Raw genomic sequence first — 25402 nt, forward strand, 5'->3', positions numbered from 1 at the left:
TAAAAAAAAAAAAAAAAAAGCTTCTTTAAAAAGTTACAAGAAAGTTGTCCAAAACAAAGCCTTAAATAAAAGAAGATACGCATCATCAAACTCTCCAGTCTGGAATAGGTATTATTATGTAGTTTGTCATTTCCCTCAAATAACATATTTGAAAGGATACCATTAACAATGAACAAGTATGAATTTTGAATCATATATGATGCAAGACTTAAAAAGAGGAGGTTATAAATAAAAGAAATTTGCATCAGGTAGAAGTTTTCTGATAACCCAATTGAGTAGTCACCTTCAAAAAAAAAAAAAAATCATGTTAGGCATTCTAGCTATTTAAAGGAAGTGGATAGCCTTGGTGGAATGCCCAGCCAAAAAGTCTCAGGTTTCATTAAAATATTTTAAACTAAAGCAACCAGGTCCAGAAAGTTTTCCATTATCCAAATTAAACACTACCTATTTCATATCAAGATCAATGAATGGGCGTTTGACATAGAGTAATCAGTCTTGCTAAGCATATGATTTGAATAAGAGGTGGCCTGAAAGATAGAGATAGCTTTCAGGTTGATTTTGTTAAATGAAAAATTTTGATAAAGGACTTTCAAGTCATCCTCATTAACAAGCCAATGCTCTTTGGCTGTTTGAAAGATCCAACTATGTTCAGTGTTGGCTGCAAACATAATATTATATAGTATATATTTATCTTTAGAAAGAAGCACAAAGTTCAGGGGAGAGGATTCCAAGAGTTAACTTTTGCTCAAGACTTAATTTGTTAACATATGAGGAAAAACAATTAGAGTTGTCTTCATTGAGGGTGTCTAATCCTTATTTTAACTCTTCAGTTTCTTCCAAAGGATGCATATGGGATCACCTTCCATGAAAAAGCTCCAGGTGTTTTTAGTCATGTCATGAACCCAACACAGGTGGCCTTTTTTTTTCTTTTTTAAATTGAATCTGTGTTTCATAATTGTCACTGGTATTAATCAAAAATGGTGAGTGGGCTGAACTTAATGGCGAAAGGGTTTTGAAGGAATAATGGGAAAATATGTTAAATCAAAGGAAGTTGATAATTACCCTGTCCAAAATCCAATTTTCTTCTGCTGAGTGCATTCTTTGGTTATTAGACAAGGAATATGAAAGGCAAAAGGGATGTTGTTCAAAACGGTCCACATTGAAAATGTAATCAGTGAATTTGTAGTGTATAGATGATGAACTATGATGCATCGATTCACCTATTCATTACAGTATTGAACACGTTGTTATGACTTAGACGTCTATCAGACATGACAAAAATGTGTCCTATTAAGATAATATTTAAATTAAAAGGGACATGGCGTGTCATATTAATTAATGAAAAAATTAATTAAATACAATGAGCTTAATCGTGAGCCCATATCATTTCGAATTCTAAGTATTTCATTTTTACGAGCAGGGGAGCGAAGTTACGATTTTCTGTATTTTTGTTTAAGTGAACAGGCGAGCCCGAAGGAGGGAGAGAAGTTTGAAGGAGCAAGTGTCTTTATTTTATTTTTTAAGATATAAAACTTTGTCTAAAATTAGTATTAAAATATGAAAAATTAATAAATAAGGTGATAAATTTTGTATTAGGATTTTAAGCTCCACAAATACACCCAATCATGTTCTAGCATCCACATGAGCCCCGTGGAAAGAGATTGAAGTAATTGCACAAAAATCAAAAGCAGCTTTCAAAGAAGAAGATTACATAAAATAAAACAACTACAGTCACAAAACAGACTGAATGAAGCAAATTTAGATCTGATATCATATATGAAGTCCATCACTACAAAGGAACTCTAAAGTTATCCATAGAAAGAGAACGCAACCAGAAGTATATATACTTCGGGCTACAAGTGAACTAAGGTATAAAAATGAGTAAAGATATCAAGTCCTCAATGCTTCCCACCACCACCACCAAGCTTTGGTCCTTTGGAACCATTAGGCATATTACCCTTTGTATGGGTCTTCTGTATTTTGGCCAAAACCTCAGTCTTCTTAGCTTTCTTTTCATCCTTAGTCTTCTTTATCCGCTCCTTGATCTCACGCAGAGCTGCTTCTTTAGCAGCATTCCTAACTTCAATTTTCTCAGTTCTTTTATATTTAAGGGGAGAATAATAAAAGGGTTCCATGTTATAATGTTAATATTATGAAAATACAATAGAATAATTGAAAAGTTTATATCAAATTATTCTATCAAAAAATTTGTTAAAAAAAACTCAACCTTTTAAATTTGCTTTATGATTTGTGTAATTCTACTTATTCATACATGATGTTATTCTTAAATTACATAGGATGCCAGAATAATTTCACCTCCTTGAAGATCTATCATAAGGTGCAAATAAATGAGTTGTCTAATTTTTTGGTAATAGCTAGGGCTGCAAGCAAACCAAACGTTCGACGAGCTACTCGTTGTTCTATTTGTTGAAAGCTCGTTCGTGATCGTTTAATTAACTAAACAAACAAACTTGAACAATATTTTAAATATTCGATTCTTAAATAAACAAGCTTGAACACTAATGTGTTCGGCTCATTTATGTTCGTGAACAACATCATTTGAAGTTCGTGAACAAGCTCGACATTAAGCTCGATAAGAAGGTCGATAAAAGCTCGATTCATGTTCGATTTTGAACTTGAATATATACACTAGCAAATATGATTCATGTTTAATATAATCGTTGACTTCTCTTTTAAATGTATGTCTAAAAATTCACCAAAGCAGTTAGGATTGACAGTTCATGATGTCCAAATTAGTGTTGGGTCATCTTCAAGTCCAACAGTTGTAACAGAACATGTCCAACAAGAAAATCCTTTTACTAAGAAAGCACGAAAAAAAAACCTCTCAAGAAGCAAGAGCAATCCTTTTGTGGCCACTGGATGTTACTGGATCAGTTATTGTTGCAGGTATTAAATATTACTTAACTTGTTGTCTAAGTAATTGTAGCTTTATATGACTAGTTATTTATAAATCATTGCATTTATTAATGCTGCTATTAGAAAAATTCTGAGAAGATGGGATTTGCTTATACATCATTGCCTTTGTTACATAGACAATTGCTTTTATTATAAATGTGTTTGTTTATAGATATGTTCATGAACGTGTTTGTTTGATAGTTAAAAAAATTTCGATAGATATATTCGCGAACATTCTTGATATAATCGTTTGTTAGAAAGCTCGATAAAGCTCGTTTGTTAAGTTAATGAACATCTAAAAGTAGAGCTCGTTTATAGCTCGTTCATGTTTGTTTGTTTAAAGCTCGATAAGTACTAAACGAACGAACATGAACCGAACATGAACACTCATTATTTTAAATGAACCAAATATGAACACAAACAATAAAGCTCAAACAAACATGAACCAAACTTGAACAACCTGATATTAAATAAACACAAACATGAACACTCACATACTCGGCTCGGCTCGGTTCGTTTGCACCCCTAGTAATAGCCAAGAAGGGGGGTTGCTTCATCCTTACTTTTCTGAAGAGGTTTCCAATGAATTGGATTACGAAAATAAAATTATGAAATCCAGGTGAAATATTTGCAGAGGAAGATAAAGATGTACCTTATGTTAAAGGACATGTAAAGGTGGAGGCAAATATACCATATGATCCTATGGTGGCTTACATACAACTTGCGATGACAATACTGAAGATGGCTTTCGATGATAGAGATGATTATGATAGACGATGAATGCATGTCTGCTATATATAAATATAACAATAACTAATCTTCCATTTTAAACATCTAAGTTTTGTGGATACAACTCGACATTGCAATTTTTTTGCTAAAAACCAAGTCTTCAACCCTATAAAAAATTTGCCTATTTTATATATTTTATGCCACACCACCAATATTTGATTTGTGTTCACTCAATGCTTGAAAAAACAATTTAATTTTCTTTATTAATAGAATTGATATTTTTTTAATATTATATAGCATTAACATTTATACTATTTATTTCAAATATAAATAAAATTTTATTAGTTTTTGTTTGTCTTTCGGTTGCATTTTTTAATGCACGTCTCTTGATATATAGCTAGTTCGAGAACGATTAATATGTCTTTTCTTATACAAGATATTTATGATGGTATATGATATAATGCTGGGAACAAATTCAAAAAGTTTGTATAACTTATTTAATTTATTGTATTAATTAAAAACTTGAAAATGTCCTGTATTAACCCAATCAAGCTTATAAATATTTGTATCATTTCCTTGGTTTGGAAGTAAGATTTGGCTCATTTATTATTTACATTCCTCTTGGAAGCCTAGTTCGACCACCATGGGGAAAAGGCTATGTTTAGGGAAAAATTATTAGGTGCGGAGTGCGCACCGTCCGCACAAGCATTAAGTGTTTAGCGGTACCTAGCGATACCCAGCAGTACCGAGCACCCCCCAATGCTTGTTGCGGACGGTTCTCCCCGTCTGCACTCCGCACCTAATAGTCTCTCGTGTTTAGGAAAACTTTTGATCATTATATTTTCATTGTTTTAAAATTTTTTTTGACAAAAAGCTGTTGTAAAAGTAGTAAAAAAAATTGTCCCAAACAAAACCTTAAGAATGAAACACTTTTCTTTATAATTACTCAGAAACATAAATGCCATTTTCTATTATTTTTCCATTATTTAAACAACTCTGAGCCAAATATAGAATTCTAAGAAATAAAAAGAAATAAAACAATTTATATTCAGCCAAATAGCGGTGAGAGTTGCGTGACATGCAATCTTTTTGCCTATTATTTTGGAGCAATTATTAGGTCCTTTCACTGGATGTAGAGGAAGGTTCGGTTTTAGGCAAAAATAGGTCAAAAAGTACAAATACCGAGTTTTTCAAAAAACTCGGTATTTTTTCAAAAAACTCGGTATTTGCACTTTTTTAGGCAAAACCGAACCTTCCTCTAGGTCCTTGCACCGGACCAAATAAAAATCCATTATTTTGCCGTACCTTAACCGCATGGGTAATCGAAAAACTGTTGTAAAAAATATTTTAAAATTATTTTTTAATCAGTTTTTTAGTAAAAAAAAGTTTTAGAAAATAAAAATAAAATAATAACTAAATAAAAATTATGATTATAGTCTGAAAAATAAAATAATAAATTGTTCCAAACAAACTTTTTAAAATCATAATACATATATTACGTATTTGATATATTTACATTTGTCAAAAATCCACCATCACATTTCTCAATTTGTCATTTAAAAATATATAATTTATAATTATAGATTTAATTATATTACTTGTTGCATGTTGGAACATTCACAACAGTAGAGAGATATAAGATTTATCATCTTAGTTTTGTATGAATGTCCAACACATACACATGTAAGAAAGAGGGGTACAAAAATTATAAGAGTCATAAATTTTTACGTGAAAACCCTAAAAGAAGAAAAATAAGAGACTTTTGTATAGTTAAAATGATTTAACTAGTTTTTGTTATTAGAAACAAATGATGTCTATCCTCGAAGGAAGGCGTTGATACATCAACAAAGAGAGCAATTTTTTAATCGGCAATTTTAAACAAATTTAATTAAAAACATTTTTTTTTTCATTTTAGAGAAATTACCTAACATTTTCTTTTTGTTACGATTTTTTATCTCAAGAAAGAACATAATATTGGAGATCTAACTTTTTGAATTCGTTTAAAAAAACAATAAATCATTAATGCAAATATTTATTTCATGAAATTTAAAATAAAGCAATATTTGTTAATAATAATATCTTGCAAAAATAAAAATATCAAATTTCCTCCAAATGACTGCAGATTGCGGATGCCAATCTATTCATAGTTTGCTATATCAGCAATAGTAAAAAGATTAGAGATCAAAGTCCTACATGGGGTCCTGGTTGGGTACCCAACGGGTACCCATGCATTACTTGGACGGGCTTCGCCCACCCATGCCCACCCATGGTGACTTTCAGGATGCCATACCCACCTATACCCACCCACTTTCCAAACTTTTTGAATGCAGTCTTCCACGGATTGATGGCCTTGAGGCTTGTTGCCCTTTGCTTTGATTGTAAACTTTCAAGATGCATATCAGAATTTACTATAGTCACAATGTGGTTAAGTGCTGCACATTAATTACGTAGTGAGGATTGCAGTAATATAAGATATATAGTGATTAGCAATGTAAATCGATTTATCCCCCAATATTGAGTACCCACCCATACTCACCCACAAGGTCATGGGCGTACCCATACCCACCCATACCCATTGGGTATGGGTGGGTGTGGGTATGGGTACCCAATGCAGGGCTCTGTTAGAGACTTAAACTGATAATTAAATTTCCCAAAAATAAACTGATTATTAAAAAGATTAATATATAAATATATAATTTTTTGATGGCATATAATTAAATTTTCCTAAAAAATTTCACTCTTTTATTAGAACAAGAATAGTTTGTGTGCCAATGAATTCATTTTTTATGGTATATAAATAATTTTCCCTAAAAATTTCTCTTTTATCAGATCTTCTGTTTACTGATTTTTTAATTTTTATTTTTTGGCGAGAACATTCACTCAAGCATCTAAAGGCTGTTTGTTATGCTAAAAAAGAATGCCTAATTTTTTTACTACTTTATAAAAACAAGTTTTTAGTAACAAAAAATTTTAGTTCAAATAAATTTTATACTAAAAGTTATTTTAAAAAACAGTAAAAAAACTGACCCAAATGAAGTCTATGATGAATGCACTATTAAAGCAATAAAGCTTTTTTTAAATGTAAAGAAATGCAATATAAAATAGCAATAAATTGAGAATAATGGTTAAGCATAAGTGGCCAGTGACGACCGATAGCAACCTATAGAGGTGAGCAACAGCATATGGCAGTCAGCTATAGTGGCTGGCAGGCAATGGCCTACGACAATAATAGGTAACGCTATTACACAAGGTATATATTTAGAATTCATCCAAATAAGAAGAATCCAAAATATATTGAAAATAAATTAGAATATGAATTCCCAATTTACTATATAAAATTATTTTGCATATAAAACAGTGGCCTGAATTTTCAAGACTCCTACATTTGCTTTGTTTTACTTCCAAAATGCTATAGACCAAACAACTCTTAAAAAAAAAGGGTTATAAGAGGGTCAATTATACAAAATAGCTCTAAGACTATCACAATGAAAATGAACCAAAAGTGATTTAAAGAGAACACAGCAGACAATTAAGACAATAGCTTAAGCAAATTAAAGCTTATCCAAGCACTTCGCTTGCAGCAACTAAGAATGTGAGAATAAAACATCTTCGTCTAAACCTAGAAAGCCACATTGGATAAAGGAAAACTTTCAAGAGTAGAATGTTCACAAAAGCACACCATGTGGCCATCCAAAATCAACTTGAAGACATTAATGAACTAAGAAAGCAAATTCAGAAGCCATCTATAAAAAGCCCATTGTAAACACAAAGCGGAAGTATGAAAAATAATAACTACGCTATAAACCATTTGATAAGAATTTGATCAAAGAGTACTCAATAATGGGACTTTGTTGGAAGAGCATTGTTGACCTCCTTTTTGCTCAAATCCTTGGCCAAAGGATTTGACTTGATCAAATTGACCAAGCCTAGCCCCAAGACCTCTTCCATTCAATTCCATGAGTCAGACCAAGTTTATTGAGCTTAGACCCATGTCTTGGGTCAACCTGGTTGACCAAGTCAACCTAGGTTGACCCATTGAGCCATAATGGGTCAATTCAATCTATATTCAATTTCAAACCCTATCCTTGGCTCAACCCTTGCGTCCTTTGGCCTAATTGACTAAGTTGATCAAGTCAAGCTTTGACTTGGTCAACCCAAGTCTCATTAGGTCAATTTGACCTTTTTAGGTCAATTTCAACCTTTCAAATGCATTTAATACCTCCCCTATTGATCTTTTAATAAAACCACGATAAAATAAACTTATTTCCCCTCCTAATCCAATAGAGATTCAATCATAGCCGTGGATCTCAAACCTTGGCCTTTAAATCGAGAGTTTAGGGTTTTTTTAGAGGACTTTTACAATTGTTCTCTCCATAGACCTCCTCAGCCCCTGAGATTTTGTGAGAGAGCTCCTATAGACTTCCTACACCTTCCCTAAGTCAAATCCGATTGGTCAAAGCCGCCGGTGGCGAGTTCTCCGGCGACCTGAGACCCTAAACATTCCAAAGACAATTCCCGTCGATCTAAAGCTTTTAAGACCGCGGTTTCTTCTATAAATAGGATCATCGACAATCTACAAGTGCAACAAGCCCAAGATCTCCCAATCTGCCATGTGGATTAGGTAAAAAGCTTAACCCTAGTTCACTACACTTAGATCCAAATAACTTTGCATGTAGCGCGTTTTGGACCGAGATTTTGGTCCCTCATTAGTGCTCTTCTTTCATGCTTCTTATGTTTAAAATTTCATTAAGTTTCGTTATATATTTTGCGAGAACGAAGCAAAATATCGCTTAGGATCTCGATTCGAATGTGGCATGCGTAGGGTTGATCCTGTACCATTGAATCCGCGATCAATAGTCCAGATATTGTCATATCCACCTCTGGATCCATCCCGCAGTCCGCTCATTCGTTGGATTGAGTTGTTTGGCTTGATTAGAGCCGTCAGCTCGAAACAACGGAAGATCAGACAGCGCGGAGGCCTGTCTGACGTGGCTAAGTGGAGAGCGTCGCTGAGGCAATCATTTCGTGGTTATTTCTCCAACGATTATCGGCGGTGCAATCATTGTTCACCCAGACAATGATTGGTCATGGACCACAGGACCAATCCGCGCCTGCCGCGTTGCGCACCGAGAGCCGCCTTGTTTTTAATTTAAATTAATTTTTTAAAATGATATTTAAATTATTTTAAAAATAGATTTATTTAAATAATTATTATAAATTATTTTTAAATTAAAAATATATGTATTTTATATCAAAATTGTTTAAAAAATTATTTCCTTTAATATAAAAATAATATTACTTTTAAATTTTAAATTAAATTTAAATAATTATATTTAAGTTAAATTATTTTAAAATATGTTAAATTAAGAAACTTTAATAATTAATTTGTTTTAATTTAATGATTATTTTTAAATAATTATTATTTCAAATTATTTTAAAACTCTTTTAAATGCTTTAAACTTCATAAATTTATAACTAATTCATTTTAAATCAGATTTTTATGCACAATAAATTATTTTGTTCAGAAAATTATGTACTTTCATAAAAGGTAAAAATTATTTTTACGATTTATTTCTATATCATTTTACTACTTTCATTATTAAACTATTTTTTAAATAATTAAATTAATTATTTTAAAATTAAAAATTATTTTCAAATTATTTATAATCCTCTCTCGGGGGACCAGTGGATCTCTCATGAGTATGAACATTAAATTATTTTGAATTATATTACTTTGAAACATATGTATTTCTGCGCTAATAAGTATGGGTGTTTTAAAACATTTTAAAATTATACCTATTTTAAATTCCCTAATTTTGAGAGATCCACTGCATAGAATTTTAAACTTAGATCATGCTTATTAATAGAATTAATGGGGGAGATGAGATTAGTGTGTGATGGAGTTCCAATCATTCACTAATCACATCATAAAGCATGCTTAATTATTATTTTTGTCGTCTCTTGCATGTGTAAGGTACACGAGCACTTAGCTTAGGCCCTCCTAGATATAAGGACATGATGTGTTTATTATTTTTATGCATTACTTGCATGTTATCCTAAGGGTTAGTCATTAACTTTGATTTTAAATCTATTCAACATAGTGACACCTTAAGGATAATAATTTATGACTCATCTAGCAAACTTAAAAAAAACTTGGGAGCTAGGATAGATCTCAGATTAACATGAAACTTTCAAAATTTAAACTTTGTAACATCCTAAACCTCTTAAAATTTTCTAGAATTTTTTTGGAACATTTAGACCCCTTAATTAATAAACCCTAATTTATGCGTTAATTAAACCCCGATAACTTAAAAAAATCTAATAAATCTATTTCAACTCAAAAAATTACTTGTAATACCCCAAACTAATTAGAATTTAATTCTTAATCTCAAATAATTAGGGCCCTTTAATTGGACTTTAATTTGAATATTAATTTAACCTTAACTAAAAATCACCTTTTTCCTTAATTAAATAACTAAAAATTCTAAATTTTCTCAAAACACTTGGGAACACTTCTTTAGATCATTTCAAACCTTTGGGGGTGATTCCAATAAATTTAGAGTTGATTTGAATCAAAACTCCTAAAACACTCTTTATTAAACAATTTCGATAATTCATTAATTATCCAAAACTTCCAAAATTCATAGCTTGGCCTTGAAAACTTCAAATTTAGCAAACGCAAAGCCTAATTACTCCCCTAAAGCTCTAATATTTAACTAAAATACTAAAACCCTCGAACTTAGCCTGCTTCTGATAGTAACCTTTTGGACCCCCCTTAGCCTAGCGTACGTATAGGAGGACCCTAGACCTTCTAAAAGTGGCTAATATAACTTAAACTTTAAATATCACCATCCTAAGTATTAAAATTGATCCACAAACTAAATTAATTAAAATGGACTCCAATTCATTAATACTTAAACTTTAACTAAATTTTTCCTTTTGACCTTCAACAAATCTGAACTATAGGCAACTTGAATAAACTACCTGGTATAAGAACTATCTAAAGCCACACAAGCCTACTACACAGATAAAGATTTACTAGGGCACCACTTCTAGCTTTAGGATTAGGGCTGGTATTTTACTTTTTGTTATTTCTGTGATATGATACGATTGTGTGTGGCATGAGTGTTGATTGATTTAATTGATATGATTTGTTATGATGATGTTTATTTTATTATTATGCTTTTTACACTTTTTTTCTATGTTTTTTTCTTGTATGTGTGTGGCATGTTTTCTCTAAGCTCTCTCTTAGGATAAAATTATTTTTTTACTCGTAATTAAATTCTAAAATTTTAAGAATTAAATAATATAAAAACTTAATGAGCTTGGGAATTGCCAGAATAATCAGGGGTCGCATGCATATTAATGCATTCTCTCCTCCCTTATATAAGACACTTCTTTGCCTGCGAGTAGAGTTAGGATAATATGGCCTATGAGGATGAGGTGTCAGACCTAGGAAAATCTAGTATTTTTCTAAAAATTATTTTCTATAAGCCTTTTTAAAATTCCATGCATACTTGATTTGATGTATTTTAACCAGCATGCATTACATTAGAAACTCATTAAATTAAAATTTTAATTATATTAACTTTAGGAGCATTCACCCTACATAAGCCTGAGGCCAATTAGAAAACTCTCTAGACGTCGGCCTTACTTCCAAAACTCAGCCTACCTATCCATTTTTCATAAAGATCGGATAGCATGAATTTTATACGCTTAGGTGGCTAGTTGACTTTCTTTTTCAGACAGGATATAAGTCTAGGTGCATTAGCTAGGATACGGGTGTTAGTATTGGGTGTAGAACACTAAACCAATTCTAGATTTAGGGTCCAATGCTACTACATTCAGTGTCTCATAGTACGCCTCATCGGTGGATAAGCTTCTTTTCTTCAGTGACTATAAATCCTGCTTATTTGCATTACGTAGATGATGCCACTTCTATCTTTTCTCTCTACATGCTTTGAGTGCATTATTTTCTTATCCTCTAATCTCTTTGGTGCTTTAGTCCCTTCGGATACTGAGATGAACTGTATATGTTGACTAAACTGAGTTGAGCCCCTTTCTTTTCCTTTGACTAAGATTTCCTAATCTCTCCTCTGTACCAATCCCTTTTTTTGGAAAGAATTATATCATATCCTTAATCGAGAGTATTCTTGGGCTCTAGCCTGAGATGTAATTAATCATGGGGGCTTGCGCCCATGGGAAACAAAATTCCATAATAATTAAACCTCACTGGAGCTGATGTATCGGATGGGGGAAACCACGTGACACTGATCAGATCGTGTATATTATCATCCATTGGGGTGCGCTGGCAAGAGCCACTATATATCCTCAATGGTATATCACATATATGATCTAATATGCCCTCCCATTGGCCCGCTTGCAAAGAGCGTGGAGGCCTGCGATCATTTCTATCCATAGGGGTGGTGCGGTCGTACACCCTCTACACTGTAGGCGGCAGATCCCTTTCGCGGGTCCACAAGCATGCAAGAAGCAAAACTAAAATTAGATCAAATCTTCAACCTCAGTATATAAAATTCTAGATTTCATTAGGACAACTTTTGGTAACTACTTTTTAACTATTTTTAGAAAAAAAAATTTACCAAAAAATTACTTTAGAAAGTTGCAATAAAGTTGTCCCAAACAAAGCCTTAGATTTATTCCTTTGGGCAACTTTCAATTTGACATAAAAAAAGAAACATACCATCAAACTCTCTAGTCTGGAATAAGTATTATTATATAGTATGTCATTTCCCTCAAACTACATATTTGAAATGATACACCTAACAATAAACAAGTATGAATTTTGAGTCATATACAATGCAAGACTTGAAAAAGAGGAGCTTCTAAATGAAAGAAATTTCCATCAAGTAGAAGTTTTCTGATAAGCCAATGGAGTGGTCACCTTCAAAAAATAAATTAATCATTTTAGGCATTCTAGCTATTTTAAAGAAGTGGATAGCCTTGGTGGACTGCCCACCCACAAAGTCTTACGTTTCTTTAAAAGATTTTAAGCTAAAACCAACAAGTCCAGAAAACTTATCATACCCATAATAAACATTGCCTCTTTCATATAGATATAAAGATCAATGAATGGGCGGTTGACATAGAACAATCATTCTCGCTAAGCATATGATTTCAATTAGAGGTGGCCTGAAAGTTAGAGATAACAGGTTAATTGAATAGTTTGGTGATGCATTTTACCATCTCCTTTGAGATATCTTTCTTCATGTTGAAACTATCATTTAGGGAGCACATATCTTTAATGTAATTATGATTATCATCTTCCAATTATTTGATAAAGGACTTTCATGTCGTCCTCATTAACAAGCCATTGCACTTTGGATGTTTGAAATATCCAACTATTTTTAGTGTTGGATGCAAATATAAGATTATATATGTAATAACAAATATTTTAATCTTGGTAAATAATTTTTTTGGACTCAATATAACTCCAAATTGCAAACCGTATTTTCCATAACATTGAGTTGTGGTATTTTAATTGCATGATTTTTTTTGTATTTTTTTGGCACCGATAAAAATTCTTAAGAAATTGGTACATATCGATACAAGTGAGGATTTTATGAACATCATGTGTGCATTTTACAAACTGATTTCACCAATATTTTTTAAATAAAATGATTTATTTATGAATATTTTTCAATAATTTTGAAGTCCTAAAATAATTTATTTGAATTTATACTAAAAGAAATTGATTAAATTAATAATATAATATTAAAATATTATTTTTAATTAACATATCTAAAGTCACTAAATCATTTTAAAGCATTTCCCTTCTCATTTTCGGCTAAGAGAGAGATCTTTAGGAATTTGAGAGAGAAATTTGATAATATAGAAAAAAAGTTAAGATTTAAATGTTGTGGAGCAATTTTTGTTAGTTGAGCCAGTAGGGAGAATTGCTCGTATCACTGTAAGGAAGGTCAAATTCTTATCTTTTGCTGGGAGAGTGCAGTTTTTAAAATTTACTATTTGCAATACCATTGCTTACTGGATTCGTGGAAGCATTTTGCCAAAAGCTTGTTGTAAAATGATTTCTAAATTGTGTGCCAAATTCTTGTTTTTTGGTAACATCAAAGAGAAAAAACTGCACCTCATATCTTGGACTACTGTTGCTTCTCCTAAGTGTAAAGGTGGACTAGGTTTACCCAGTTTTGATGCTCTTTATCATAATTTGGCTTGCTCTTTCCTGTTTAAGATGTTTAACTCTGATAATATTCTGGGTCATTGGTTTAGGGAGAAATTTGGTTCCCCTTGGAAACCTTGCCCACCTAGTGCCTCTAAATTTTGGAAATTATGCTGCCTCAAAGCTGTTGGTATGAAAGATTCTGTTACCTTGGCTGTGAAGAACAATAGTAATCTCTCATTTTTTTGGGATCCTTGGTGCAGCAAAAAATCATTGGCTGAGCTATCTTGCCCTTTGTCCTTCTCTAGCTTGAAACTCTCTGATGTCTTTGCACTGGATAATTGGATTTTGCCTGCTGGGTTGCCTGCTGATATTGCTTCTCAAATTTTGCTGGTTAATTTTAGCTCTATGCCTAACACCATTAACTGGGATGGTGTTGTTTCTCCTTCAAGGTTTATTTTCTCTAAATCATACTTCTCTTTTATGGATGATGTTAACTGGGCAAAATTTGTTTGGACTAAGGGCTATGCTTTGAGGTACGCGTGCTATGTCTGGATGGCTTTGCAAAGCAAACTTAAAACTGCTGATCAGCTTATCTTTAGAGGAATTTCTGTTTCTGCTGCTTGCTCATTTTGTGCTTCTAATCGTGAAAGTCACTCGCACTTGTTCTTTGAATGTGACTTTAGTTTTAATATTATTACTGCTCTGTTTCCTGTTATGAAAAGTTTCTACCTCAGACCGAATTTGCTTCAGGTCTATGATTTCTTGAGTAGTATTAGAGATTTTAACAAAATTGATGTTCAGTTTTGCTTCTTGGTTATCTCTATCTTGGTTTACTGGATTTGGAGGGAGAGAAATGGCAGGAAATTCTCTTCTTTAAGAAGGAATAACATTGAGCTGTTGCGTGTGATCATTCATGCTATTAGAGCTAAGGTTATTAATTGGAAGCATTATGATAGACTCAAAGATAAATTCAAAGAGATTCTGGACTGAGGTTGGAAATTGCTGGTACTGTGGGCTTTTTGCTGTTGTTATGGTGGTTCAGTGCTGTATTTCTCTATGTACTATTGGCCCGTTGATTGGTTGCAGTCGGTCTGGCTGGACAATGATGAAGCTCCCGCTGAGTTCCTTGGATGGCCTTTGGGCAACCAGGACTCATAACAATCATATATATTATTCTCTGAGTCCAGATAGCCTCTTTTGGGAGCTCGTTTTGGTTTTGCTTTTGCAGATCTGGACTGAAGGCTGTTCATCATTTTCTTCCTGCTGCTCGTCGGATCTTCTTGCTGAAAGCTGCTTGTTTAATCTCTTCTTTACTACCATTTTGGTTCATAATGTAATTTTTTGTTATGATTGGGTGGTATAGTTGGGGTTTTTTTGTCTTCTCTTCCTCATAAGAACTTTTCTTGTTGTTCTTATGTTGGATTCTTTTCTTTTTACATGTAACTTCTTTTTTTAATATATGGGCTGTGGCCTCAAATTTACCCAAAAAAAAAAAAATACAGAATGTCGGTTCCGTGTGCGCCTTTAGGGTTGTGGAAATAAACTTTTGACCTTCATAATTGTTATTTTAATTGTTTAAATATCAAAATAAATAAATCTATAAATAATGGGCAGAATAAATTCTTTAAAAAATGTATGCATTTATTAATATATAATTTTAAATTTTAAAAATAAAAAATAGTATCCTAACCCTCTAAATCCATTTTAGTTTTTATATTTAGAAATATAAAAATTACACAATTCTTATTTTTAATTACTCTTTTTCTCTCGTACATTTATCCTTAATTTCAAAAAAAAATCAAAATTTCATTTAAAATAAAACGTTGTCATTATATTATGATTATTGTATAAAATATCATTTTTTTATGTTATATTAAAATTAATACATCCCTAGAAGATTTATTTGGTCAGCGTAAGATTTTTAAAATTAAATTCATGATCATCCAAATTCATATTTAAACAAACTTATAATTAAATTAAATATTTTACGAGATAAAGGCATCGACACCACAAATATATAATCTCTTACAGACTTTTAACTATGGTGTTGGATATTTCTATAAAACTAAGATATTAAATACCCTATCATCATAAATTTCCTAACATAGAATAAGTATATTAAATTTTGAAATATTTAGAATTCACCCTCATTAATTTTAATATATTTGAAAATCGTTAGATTTGTCAAGGTTATGGATACACTACAATTTATTTTCCATATAGGCCCTTACGACTATTATAGTCCTACGGCTATATTTTTGGTCTCATTAGCCTTTTTTTGTGCTTTAGCCTTGTGTTGTATTGGTCTTTCTTCGAATAATTATATTAAATTTTAAAGGATTTGTAGCCTTTGAAAATCAATTAAAATTTTTAGGGTAGAGATATCAAAATGAGCTCAAATTTGGTGAGTTGACTTTGGAGACATATCTAAGAAAGATGCAACTGATATACCTTAAATCATATGTCATTTGACTAGGTTTCAAGGCGGTATAAAAACCATCCATAAAGGGTTTCGGGACCTTAGTCCTTAACTCTAGGATTTGATTTGAAATCTTGGGTTAGGATATAATTTTGCACTTGAATGGTTGAATTTGAATTATCCACATCAATGACAGTCAAATAAAAAATTGAAATTAATTGGATATGATTTGAAGGTTGATTGAAAGTTGGTTAAAAGCTGGACTAGAGCTTAGGAGTGTGAAAATTGGATTAAAGCATGAATTAGAAGATGGATTAGGATTTGATTAAGAGTTGGATTGAGTTTTGATTAGGACCTATATGACTTCCAACTGGGCACTACCGATCATTAGGTCAATAAAAGAAAACCTTAGTAGGTTCCGGTGACCTCATACAGAAATGAGGTCAACATTTTTATAAATATTTTTCTGAAAATTCGTAACATCAAGTTTAGTTTAGTTTACAGGGTGATTTTCCATAATGTACAAGGTTTAGTGGCATAGATTTTAAATATTTGAAGGTTTTATATTCTTTAAAAATTAATTTAGTTTTGAGGGTTAGGAGGCTTGAAAGGCTTCCAATTTGATATGATTGACCCTAAGAATATGCCTAATCAATATGCAATCAACTGATCATGAATCTAAGGTCATTTGATAGGGTTTTGAACGATTTGAATTTCCCTAAAAATTATTTTTGACCAAGGGATTTTTTATTTGGATTTGAGTATTTAATTTTAGATTTTGTAATTTTTATGAGTTCTTTTATTTTGATTTTATGTGGGATTGAATTTGATTTGATATTATTGACCTCACATAAAAATGAGGTCAACATGTTTCTATTAACAAAAGAAATTATCCTATAGTAGCTAATGATAATGACCATATAAGAGAACTTTTTCCCTCTATACAATCATAAATATTTTGTATTTTGAGTGCAACAAGGAAAAATAAATCTTGCTTTTGTGTTCCACCCAGGTAATAAGCCACAAGTAGGAAAATCACTAATAGTTTACATTATGGCAACATGCATATTAAAAGTTTGTCTAAATGTTGTATCATAACATTGAACTCCATGTCATAATCCACACAACTCTTGTAGTACAACACAAAGAAAGCAATTGCTAAATTAAACAATTTGATTTTTATAAGTAAAAGAGAAACTATATATTACAACTCAAAATTTTGAAAATAGCATTTTTACCTACAATAGTCAAATTTTTATTCAGAAGTCATTATAAGCTCAAATCATAAATTTTATTCTCAATAACATCTCTATTATTGTGTTTTATTTTTTTAATTTTTGAATAATTTATAGGCACTAGTGAAATTCATTAATAAATTGGCACCTAACGGTTCTAATTTACAAACTGACTTCACTAGATTTTTTTAAATAAAATAAGTTATTTTATGGATATTTTTCTATAATTTTTAGAATCTCTAAAAGAATTTTTATAAATTCTATACTAAAAATTCATTAGAATATTATTATTATTTTATTAAAACATTTGAAGTCACTAAATATTAAAGCCATTTAAATCCCATTCGTTTCCAATAACAGAGAAAACATTAATGAAAATGTGAAGAAAAAGAGAGAGGAGAAAGAAAAGTTTAGTTTTTGGCCATCATTGAGTGATTTTCATCCGTCAACCTAGTTGAAAAATTTGCTCGTCTCGAGATAGGTTATGTTTTGCCTATTTCAAATTTTAATAATTTATATTTTTGACATTTTTCCGATCAAATTTATATTTTCATTACCGAAGAATGATGATAAGTTTATTTTTGTAAAACTTTTTCTATGTTATAGAGATTGCGTTTACGAATATTTTGAATATATTTTGAAAAATTTTTGCCAAGTGGTTTTGAAAAAGTAGAGATTTTTACGTGCTTAAAAAATTATTTTAACGTCTAAAAATAGTGCTTCTGTTTAATTAAAGCTTCAGAATGATATTTTACATAATTTGTGAAAAATTGTTATGTTTGGAAATTATGAATTTTTACTTATTAGTATTTCTATTGTTTACCATTGGGATATTTTGGTATTTTTTTAATTCAGTCCAATTATTATTTAATTAATGATATATTTTGAAAAATATGTTATGAAGTGTTGTTATGTGATCAAGGTCGGAACCCTTCAATGCCTAGGGGGGCAATTGACCCCCCCTAAAAAAAATGAAAATTTTGTTTATTACATAAATTTTTAGGTAATTTGTCCTCCTCCAGCTTTTTTTAACTCTTTATTATAGGAATCATCAAGCAATTGCCCCCCCCTAAAAAAATTAAAATACTATGATCTTTAGGCGATTTCCCCCTAACAGAATTATACACATTATGTAGAAGGGTTTTTACAAAGATTTTTAGGCAATTGTCCCCCTAAAAGTTTTAAATTACTACGATCTTTAGGCAATTTTCCCCAACACAATTAAACACATTGTGTAGAGGTGTTATTGTTAGGGAATGATGAACAAAATACAAAGAGAAATAGCAAAGAGAATTCAAAAATATCCTTACAACCAAAATTGCCCCTTGACCCCGCGACCTGACCGGGCAGGTCGAACCCCATCAGAGGGCGCTACCCCATTAGAGCCCCAACATATTGTGTAGAGGTATTACCTAATTTTTGTTTAAGAATAATTGTCATTATACAACATGTTGATGATATTTTTAAAATATATTATATATTCATGTACAAATAACCATTAATCACTAAAATGATATACATATGAAAAAAAATCTCTACACTTTTACTTATAAGGTTGCCTCCCCTGAAAATTAAAGCTGGTTTCCGCATTGGATGTGATGTCAGCACTAGTGGATAATCGATCGAGGTGAGATTCTATTATGCTGGCGCTAGTGGATGACTGAGGTGGGAATATGTTATACTAACGCCAGTTGGCAACCGAGGTAGGATTATATTATGCCGACTCCAATGGACAACCAAGGTAGAATTTTGTTATGCTAGTGTGATTCTGTTACCTAAGTATTGTTATACCGGAGCCATTGGGCTACTAAGGTGGGATTCTGTTATGAAGTGTTTGTTTGTAATTAAGTTTATTTTAGTATTTATTTAATTGTATTTAATTTCATTATATGATTCAACAAAGTGTTCTCTGTTCTTTTGGTTTTGTTTATTAATTTTTGTTTTAAGCTATAATAGCCTATTGAGCCATGTTACCTCATTCTTGCTTTTGCTTTTGTTTTTAGACATAAGGAAGGGTAAGGAGCGAGTTGAGCAGTTTGGATAGCACGCCCTGATCTGTGTTGTAACTATGTTTTAGTTAGTTTTGATTTTTGCAGGCTTGACTTTTATTTTTGTTATGCTCTATATTGCCAAGCATTGTTATAAATATATTTCAAATTGTATATTTTTTTAATAATATATAAAACATTTATGTTAAGATTCAATAATCTTCCGCTTTATGTTATATTCAACTATGTAGTATATAAATTGAAAGTTTTATTTCAGTATTTCTCCAACTAGATCTTGGGGTCAATTTTTTCATAATTAGACACGGTATGAACTGTGTGATATCGGGACATATCGGATCGGGTTGTGACACTACATCAATGAGCTCATTTGCTTGAGCAACTATAACCAATACAAAGTAATATAGGTTTACCGCACATACATATCTAGAAGCTTGGAATGTTTGACGCTAAGCTTGGAATATCATGCCTAACAATGTTAAATTCCTCCTAAATTTCAAAGTCTCATAACCAAGATTTATCCTTTTAACAAGTGTGAAATTAGCACCAAAGGCAAATATTAGGGACACCCTTTTGATTTTCTTGTCAACAAGAACTAACATAAAGCATGAAATATAAAACACCAAAAATAATCAAAAATAATAAATAAAAAATTTTACAAAAAAAAGGATACCATTTTTTTTTTTTTTTTGTGTGGTGCTCAAGCAGTTGAGCGGTGGCAGTGGCATTGAGATGGAGGTGGTTAGTCATTGTTACACGATGCTCTATTAAAGGAGAGGAGAAAGAGAAGAGAACAGGATTGTAATGGGGCACTAGAGTTGAGAAAATGAGAAATTAGAGCTATTCTAAACATTATTTGCACAGATTATAGTGGTAGTTTACACTGTCGTTGAAAGCACTCTATAATCGCTGTTCTAAAAATGCTATTATCAAGTGCTATAAAAAAAATCTAATTTTTGCTAGTAATTGTTCTTTTGATTTACCTTTTGTTTGTGATGACTTCTTTCAATAAAGTTTTTGAGTTTATCTATATTTAACTATATTTCAAATTGATGTTCAAAATATAAGGAGATTGCATGATGTGAGTGATGTGTAGTTATATATTTGTATTAAGTTCATCTTACTTCTAAGAGATCTAACTATTTGTATTAGTAGCTTGTGTTCTTGAGATATAAAGTAAAGATTATTTGAATTAGTTTGCCTCTTGTAACATTCTTTTGATTTATCTTTTGTTTGTAATGACTTCCTTCAACGATTTCTTAGAGTTTAGCCTTTAAACTAAATGTAAGATTGATGTTTAGAAATCTTTTGATATGATTTAGAACCTAGGCATTATTCTACGTGACACTATTTACAAGATGATTTAGGTTTCATTTGGGATTGCTTTCTTATTACTTAAAGTAGCTTTCTAGTTTAAAAATTTTGATTTTTATACTAGAAAACTGCTTTAAGAAATAATAAGAAATGCGTCCCAAACGAAACCTTATACGAGAGATCTCAAAACTTTGCTTAGAGTTTTTTGAGTGGAATTATGGTGGATGTAGAAACATTGTAGTATTAATATTTTTTAAGTTTGTGATTTGGTAAGTGTCTAAATATGATATAATGTAGCTCATCTTGATCTTTTGACTGGGAGCTTTGACTATCAACTAAAAGATTTTGGGTTTAAGTCTCGCATATGTGATGTTTGTTTGAGTTTGCCTTAATTGGCCAAATCATTCCCGAAGCCTTAGCATTTAGTGACCATAATGAATTAAAAAAAAATTACACTTTTGCACCTTCTAAAAGCTCTTAATACAAAAAAAAAAAAAAAAAGTTTTTGTATCAACAAGCACATTTAGCTACAAACCATTAAGCATGTTAATGTTCAAAGCTTGTAGCTTATCTTAAAGCCTGTTTAAGATAACAGTGTTTTATAAAGTTAGCTGTGAAGTCTAGCTGTAAAAAGTAGTTTTTTACCTCAAAAAAATTATAAAAATAACGATAAATTAATAGTCTAATGAAATTATGGTTGCAGTCTGAAAAGTAAAATATTTAGAAAGTTATCTTAGGCATTGTTTGGAATTGCCTTCTAAACCATCTTTTTAGTATAAAAAACTATTTTTTAAGATTAAAAAAATGCTTTAAAAACTGTAAAATCTAAGCTTTAAACTGACCTTAGTCTATTGATTGAAAATCTAAGCTCCATTTAAGAGAAAATCTCAAGAAAAATTGTAAAAATTAAAAGCAAAGCTTTCAATACAAAAATATTTAATAATTGTTACCATATTTTGAATATTTGATGAAGGGAAAGAATCCGTTTCCCTAAGTAAAGAAAATTTAATAAGATACGATTTTGTTGACTAAGCTCATAGTTTTCAGGTGAGAAAAGACTGATTTTTATATCCGACGTATTAAAAGTTTGAAGTTTGATTAGCAATGAACTTACTTTCCTTATTAAATTATTAGGAAATTTTGTTGAAATGTTCTAACATATTTTTTATCTTTAATCTTTTTAAAGTATAACACATAATATTCAAAATTTCGAATTATATATTTGATTATTTTATTTTATTCAGATTATATATAATAAAAAATTTATGTCATTTTAAAAACAAAATATCAAGTTTTGAAGCTATTTAAAAATTATATATTGAAAAAACATTAAAAAAAAATTAAGATATAAAAATATTTGATACAATTCTATAAGTTCTTTATGAGCATTTCTTGATAATGCAGCACATATTAAATTATTTTCCTCTTTTGAAATGCTAAAGGGCATGTTTGTAACTAATTTAGGTTTTGTTTAGTACGGTTTTCCTATTTTGTACTAAAAAGCTGCTTTCAGAAGCAGAAGAAAGTCATCTCAAACGAAGCCTTAATGTGACATTGCGACCTGATTTACAACATGAATTGAAGCAGCTTTTGTGACGAATATTAGAGAAAGCTTCAAATTAAAAGATAAAAGATTAATGCTTCATTTGTGATGACTTTCTTACTGCTTCTTGAAGCAGCATTTTAGTTTAAAAATCCATCTCAATTAATGAAGCCTAAGACTAAGGCTTCATTTGGGACGGCTTTTTTATTGCTTTTTAAAACGGAGTTTTAGTACAAAAAAAAAAAATTGTACTAAAACTCCGTTTTAGAAAGCAGTAAAAAAGCCGTCCCAAACGAAGACTAAGGCTTCGTTTGGGACGGCTTTTTTACTGCTTTCTAAAATGGAGTTTTAGTATAAAAATAAAAAAAATTTGTACTAAAACTCCGTTTTAAAAAGCAATAAAAAAGCCGTCTCAAACGAAGCCTAAGACTTCATTTGGAACGGCTTTCTTCCTGCTTCTTAAAACAGGTTTCTAGTATAAAAATTTATTAGAAAGCTACTTTAAAAAGTAGTAAGAAAGTCGTTCCAAATGAAGTCTAAGGTTCTGTTTAAGACAGCTTTTAGCCTTTGTTTAGGACGATTTTTTTGTTGCTTTTAAAATAGTTTTTTAGTTTCAAAAATTTTATTTTTAAAAATTTGTATTAAGAAGTTAATTTAGAAATCAATAAAAAAATTATCCCAAACCAATCCTTTATCACTAATTTTTCATTTCTTAATTATATTAAAATTTATTTTTAAAAAAATAAAATAAAAATCCCATAGAAACCCCAAAGATGTGACGCGGCTATCAAAAATATTTTTTTCACCAAAATTATTATTTCTTTTTTACCCAAAAAAACAAAAAAATCAAAGTACAAAAACACAAGTCACACACTCCATCCCATGGAGCCCCTTTTGACCGGTCTCCTTCTTTCTCCCTCACCCTCTTACTAGTAAGAATACTCAAATCAACTCCCCCTCATTCTCCTCTTCTTCTATAATCAACCCATATTCCCCAAATCCTTCATACCCCCGTCTCCTTCTCTTGCTCCTCTAATGGCCGAATCCCAAGAAATTCACCTCAAAGTGCCCTATTACGGACCCCCAATCCCTCCCTCTCAAACTCCATCCCGCAATTGCCCCAAACCCCCCAAATGCAATTTCGACGCCTACTCCTTGCTCTGCACCATCACCAAGATCACCACCATCTTCCTCATCACCATCGGCATCATCGTCCTCGCGCTCTGGCTCATCTACCAGCCCCAAAGCATCAAGATCTACGCCGAATCGGCCGAGCTATCCACCTTCAATATCTCCCTCGTGGCCAACGAATCCCTTCTAGCTTACAACCTTGCTGTCAATTTCACCTTCCGAAACCCTAATCGTAAGTACAGCGTCTATTACGAGCGCATCGAGGCCCAGGCTTTGTACGCCGGGTACCGGATCGGATCCATCGGATACCCGCCGCTGCGTCAAGGGAGGAAGGACTCGATGCCGGTGATGGCGAGATTCGACGGCCGGACGGCGACGGAGGCCGCCGGTACTTATAATAGGGAGAAGGCGGAAGGCTTCTTTTATGTTAGGGTTAAGATGTATGTGACGGTGAGGTTGAAGATGATTGTTATAGAAAGTGTGAAATTCAAGCCGGATGTCGACTGTGAACTGAGGATTCCGGCGCCGGGAAATTCTACTTCTTTGGCTGCCGGATTTGTCAGAACAGAGTGCGATGTGAATAATTTCTCTTGAATTTCTTCCGGTTCAAAGGTTTTTTTTTTTTTTTTTTTTTTTTTTTTTTTTTGAATATCTTGTAGGGGTTGTTGGAGCTTGTTGTTGTATCATTATGAGTTTAATCAATGTTGATTTAATTTTGGTTGTAATTTGACTCTTTTGATTGATTTGTTTTGGTTTTATTATTTTTTTATTGATTTATGGGAATAAAATGATTTGGAATATTTTGTGATCATGATAAATTTAAAAAATTTATTTTATTTTAAAATAAATATCAAAGATGAGGAAGATTTTTTTTAACATGATTGATGAGCTCATTCATATAAAAGGATGACATTATATTAGAAGTGCTTTAATGAAGATAGAATATTATTTTATGAAATAAATTTGCTTAGGATATTTTAATAAAAAATGTTGTAAAGATTAATTTTTAAATTATTAATTTTTTTGTGGTAAATGTAATATAAAATTGTTATTTTTAATATTAACTAAAAATAATTTTAATTTCATATATATATATATAATCTCAAATTCTAATATTTATTTATATAATATTCAAATATTAAAATCACATCAAACATATCATTAATATTTATTTTTAAAAAATAAAAGATTTTTTTTCATATTAATATTTTGAAGTGATAGATATTAAAATATATCATGTATAAATATCCATTTAAATACTATAGAGGTAAATATACAAGAATAGTAAGGTAGATAAGGAATGATTTTCTTTTAGAATCTTCTCACAAAATTGATTAGAATAGGCTTTAAAATTTTTAGAATATTTTAAGATAAATATTGTTGCAATTTGCAAGTTCAAGTTTATGTTTCGATGATAGCAAATATTATTGAATTGTATTTAGTTTCTCCAATAATTTTCTATATGTACAAATGTTTCAGGCTCAACATACACCAAGCACCGCTAAAAGATCAGAACTCAAGATTGGGCAGCATATGTGTGATCTTTTTTTTTAAGACTTTGTAATCTTTATTTTTCTTGAGTCGTTATTTGTACAAGATATACGTTAGCTTAGCAACCATGCACACACACACACGGGGGAGTGTAAATGAAATATTTTAATTTCTCTAAAAATTATAAGGTATAGTGTTGATCGTACTAAACGATCAATAGAAACAAAAATTAATTAAAATATTTTATCTAAGTAAAAAAATTATTTTCAAACATAATTAATCATTCAACACAAATACCACATCGTATTGGACAATCAGTTCTAATCAGAAACCTCACCATTAATTAAATTAGGATATAATTTGAATTTGAATTTTGTTCTATTCATACTATACAAACTTGATCGTAACCCTATGATTAATCAATAGAATATGCATTAATTAAGTTTTTTTTCACAATGCACGAACTAAATC

General features: G+C 31.1%; 2 protein-coding genes across 2 annotated transcripts; both read left to right on the top strand.

The window, feature by feature from the left end:
* The first annotated feature begins 13981 nt into the window (after positions 1-13981).
* Positions 13982-19548, top strand: LOC110109346. Its single transcript, XM_020840370.1, has 4 exons — positions 13982-14722; positions 14835-14933; positions 15021-15125; positions 19543-19548. Exons 1-4 carry the CDS (start codon positions 13982-13984, stop codon positions 19546-19548), a joined length of 951 nt encoding a protein of 316 aa, XP_020696029.1.
* Positions 19549-23194: 3646 nt separating this feature from the next.
* On the top strand, positions 23195-24162 carry LOC110109350 (NDR1/HIN1-like protein 3). Its single transcript, XM_020840382.2, has one exon. It carries the CDS (start codon positions 23345-23347, stop codon positions 24032-24034), a length of 690 nt encoding a protein of 229 aa, XP_020696041.1. The 5' UTR covers positions 23195-23344; the 3' UTR covers positions 24035-24162.
* The last annotated feature ends 1240 nt before the right edge of the window (positions 24163-25402 follow it).

This window comes from Dendrobium catenatum, unplaced genomic scaffold, assembly GCF_001605985.2.
Source record: "Dendrobium catenatum unplaced genomic scaffold, ASM160598v2 fragScaff_scaffold_1579, whole genome shotgun sequence".
Taxonomy (NCBI): Eukaryota; Viridiplantae; Streptophyta; class Magnoliopsida; order Asparagales; family Orchidaceae; genus Dendrobium; species Dendrobium catenatum.

Excerpts from the sequence above, each read along its gene's own strand:
- LOC110109346 (XM_020840370.1), top strand. The coding sequence starts at position 13,982 with ATGAAAGATTCTGTTACCTTGGCTGTGAAGAACAATAGTAATCTCTCA. Across the intron at positions 14,723-14,834 it reads TTCATGCTATTAGAGCTAAG|TGCTGTATTTCTCTATGTAC; the intron begins GTTATTAATTGG and ends ATGGTGGTTCAG. Across the intron at positions 14,934-15,020 it reads GTTCCTTGGATGGCCTTTGG|ATCTGGACTGAAGGCTGTTC; the intron begins GCAACCAGGACT and ends TTGCTTTTGCAG.
- LOC110109350 (XM_020840382.2), top strand. The coding sequence starts at position 23,345 with ATGGCCGAATCCCAAGAAATTCACCTCAAAGTGCCCTATTACGGACCC.